The sequence below is a fragment of the Gekko japonicus genome, unplaced genomic scaffold, assembly GCF_001447785.1.
Source record: "Gekko japonicus isolate JY-2015 unplaced genomic scaffold, Gekko_japonicus_V1.1 scaffold4480, whole genome shotgun sequence".
NCBI classification, from domain to species: Eukaryota; Metazoa; Chordata; class Lepidosauria; order Squamata; family Gekkonidae; genus Gekko; species Gekko japonicus.
The window spans coordinates 21,324-24,926 of NW_015167678.1; the positions used below are offsets into that span (position 1 = coordinate 21,324).

Below are 3,603 nucleotides of genomic sequence, written 5' to 3' on the forward strand. Positions count from 1 at the left end.
GAAATCTTGACTCAAATGTAGGAAAGAATGTAAACGTGTAAATGTTAAATAACATGCGATGACTGGAAAGACGAAGATATGTTAATGTGAACTACGATGGAAAAGCATAAATAAAGAAGTTAAAAAAAAAAAAGAATTCCAAGAGAGAAATGGAACCTTCACGAGCTGAGGCAGTATGTCTTTGAATAATACTGTATATTCAGGACAAATAACAGCGGAAGGCCCTCAACCGCACCCCCCTGCTTGTGAAACTCACATGAAGCTGCCTTATACTGAATCAGACTACTGGTCCATTACAGTCAGTCTTGTCTACTCAGACTGGAAATGGCTCTCCGGGGTCTCAGGCTAAGGAGATTGGAGATGCCAGGGGTTGGACCTGGGACCGTCTGCATGCCAAGCCGAGGCTCTGCCACTGAGCCACAGCCCCCTCCAGAAGGATCTGTCTGTCTGGAAGAACAACGTAGGGCAGATGGTTCCTTGGTCTTTTTCAGTGGGCGATTCTCAATGGTTGATTCTCTGGGTTCATCTGAATGGGTTGGGGGACGAAGACGTGACCTGGCTCTCGAGGGATGCCTCGAGGCATGCATTTCTCACACAGGGTGCAATGCAGGAACGGAGATCCGGCACAAACTCCGGTTATCCGTGACTTACAAAGGCAGTCATGTATCTTAACTGGAGTTAGCTTTCCACCTCCCGTGCTGGGGCTCTTCATCAAGGCTTAATCCTGGCTTAGCATCCCAATTAGAGGAAGGGAAGTGACAACCAGTCTGGTGTAGTGGTTAGGAGTGCGGGCTCTGATCTGGGAGAACTGGGCTTGATTTCCCACTCCTCCACATGCAGCTGCTGGTGTGACCATGGGTCAGTCACAGTCCTCTCAGAGCTGTTTCTGTCAGAGCTCTCTCAACCCCGCCTACCTCACAGGGTGCCTGTTGTGGGGAGAGGAAGGAAAAGGAGATTGTAAGCCGCTCTGAGACTCGGAGAGAAGGGCGGGGTATAAATCCAATCTCTTCCTTTTTTCTCAGGTACTTCGAATTCTATGAAGGCCCCTTCGACTACAACTCTACAAAATGCCTGGGACTGAGGCAGAATATACTTGAAGTGAAGGTGCTCTCGATGTAAGTAGCACCTGGCCTCGTGGATTCTCTGGCCAGTCTTTACATGGCAGTGGGGTGGATCCTGCCCCTATCCTACCGCTTCCCTGGTGGTGGAAACTGCTTTCAAGTTACATCTGGCTCATGGGCAACCCCTGTAGGGCAGGATGTGTCAAACTGACAGGGCTCTTTTTGTAGAAAAAGCCCAACATGAACTCATTAGCATAATAGGCCACACCCAACAGTAGGAATCCATTAGCATACTGGGCCACACCCCTGACAGCACAGCTCATTAGCACATTAGGCCGCACCCCCAGGTTACCAGAAGTGTGGTCATCCAGCCACACCCACCTTTTGCTTCTTATTCTGTTTAGGGCTTTTTTGTAGCAGGAACCCCTTTGCATGTTAGGCCACACACCCCTAATGTAGCCAATCCTAATGAGTTTCTGCTGTTGGGTGTGGCCTATTATGCTAATGGAGTGCCTGAGGGGCTTGGCCAACTTGGGAGCCAGCCGGAACTCCGTTCCTGTGCGTTCCTGCCCAAAAATAGCCCTGGCTCAAACACATAGCCCGTAGGCCAGAACCGGCCACCCAGGACTCTTATCTGGCCTTCAAGCAACTGATTGCCTTTATTGCCAGATGACTGAGGTTGTGCATTATGTCCCTGTGTACTGTCTCAGTGCTAATGTGTAACGGACAGTGGAAGTGGGAGGACGGGCCTTACCTTTCCTGCCATCCGTCAAGTGCTTTTGAGAAAGTGGGTGTGGTTAGGTAGTCAAGAGAGCCAGTTCGGTGTAGTGCTTAGGAGTGCGGACTCTAATCTGGGAGAACCGGGTTTGATTCCCCACGCCTCCACTCGCAGCTGCTGGATGACCTTGGGCAAGCCGTAGTTCTGTCAGAGCTGTCCTTGAAAAAAGAGCAGTCTCTGTCAGAGCTCTGTCAGCCCCACCTCCCTCGCAGGGTGTCTGTTGTGGGGAGGGGAAGGGGAAGGAGTCTGTAAGCCGCCCTGAGACTCCTAGCGAAGGGCGGGGTATAAATCCCATCTCCTCTCCACTTCTTCTTCTTCTGATTGCCCTCGGAGACCTGCCAGATACTGCCAGATGAGTGTTTCTTAGCGAGCTCAGTAAGCATATTTGTCTACAGTCAGAGTGATGCACAACTTCAGCGGGACGAAGTCCCCGACGTAATGACACTACACGGAAGTGACGTCACCACAGGAACGTCACGCAGCGGCGCTCTGGTTTAAGGGCAAAACTCTATGGTTTTACCATAAAGTTTTGCCCTCGAACCAGAGTGTCACGCAGCAACGTCCCCAACGTGATGACGTCACTGCCATGTGCCGTCATCGCATCCCTGTTTGGGAGTAGGGCAGGCAGAAGATGAAAATTCGGGGGAACCTCCGCGTGGACCGGGGGGGTCTGGCAGTTCTGGGCCAGCACCCTGGGTCAGATTTTGAAGGGTGCCCGCTAGCTCAAAAAAGAATCCCTGCTTTGCATGAAGGAGGTTCCTGGTTCAGCACCTGGGGTCTTAGGGGCTGGGTAAGACTGTGAACGTCTGTGGACAGCCGCGCTAGGCGGGGCTGAGGCAGACGGGCCAGTTACATTCTATTGCACTCTGGTAGGATCAAGACGCATCACAGGTCCCATATACCCTGGGGATCCAGATGCGAATCCTGCTGTGTTTAAATCTAAGTGCCCCCCCCAACCTAGATTGACGTTACCGGCTCCTTTGGACTGGTGGCTGTCAGTGTATGGATCGGCACCCTCGTTGTGGGGTTCTCGGGCTGCTGAATCAGCACTTTCCCCATTCAGAATCGCCCCCTAATTTGCACACTTTCCCGCCTGGTTTGTTTCCCTAGCACCCTTTCTGGAATCCATTTCCCTCTGCGCTCCTGTTTTTCTTCCTTTGGGAGAGTTCCAGATTAACACGCTCCAGTGGTCTAAAGAACAAAATGACCTAATTCTTTAACGGGTGACTTCTGGGAAATCCTAAAACATGCCAGTTTTGACTATTAACTGCCCCTTCTCCAGCGAGGGACCAAAGAGCCTTATTGTAGACAAAACTGGATGTATGAAGGTGACCTGAGTGATTTTCTAACCTGGTGTGACCCAGAGAGAGACAGAGACAGAGAGAGACAGAGACAGAGAGATTATTTCTTGCTAATGCTCCCTCTAAGCTGTGGAGTCTTGTGAGCAAAACTTCTTCTTTGTGAGCTACTGGCATTAAGGTTGTGAGCAAGCAGTTTAGGTACTGCATAAATTAGTTTGCTGTGGAGCCATTCTTCCTGAGCTAAGACAAAAATGTGTGAGCTGGAGGCTAAAAAACTGTGAGTCAGCTCACACTAACTCAGCTTAGAGGGAACACGGGTCCCATCCCATCACCCCTTCCAGCTACAGTTGAAACACGCATCTGATGAATTGGGGCTCTCGTGCACAAAAAGCTCACTCTAGAATACAGCCAGTGTGACGTAGTGGTTAGGACTTTGTGACTAATATCTGGGAGACCTGGGTTC

The 3,603-nt window shown here is 50.7% G+C and overlaps 1 protein-coding gene across 1 annotated transcript in view; it reads left to right on the forward strand.

The window, feature by feature from the left end:
* Nucleotides 1–3,603, forward strand: part of ST8SIA5 (ST8 alpha-N-acetyl-neuraminide alpha-2,8-sialyltransferase 5) — a gene marked incomplete at its 5' end in the record, with an annotated part of 43,023 nt that overhangs the window by 16,388 nt on the left and 23,032 nt on the right. The window contains one exon of the mRNA XM_015414135.1: nucleotides 1,023–1,115. Coding sequence (XP_015269621.1) covers nucleotides 1,023–1,115 — 93 coding nt within the window. The remainder of the gene's footprint in view (nucleotides 1–1,022; nucleotides 1,116–3,603) is intronic.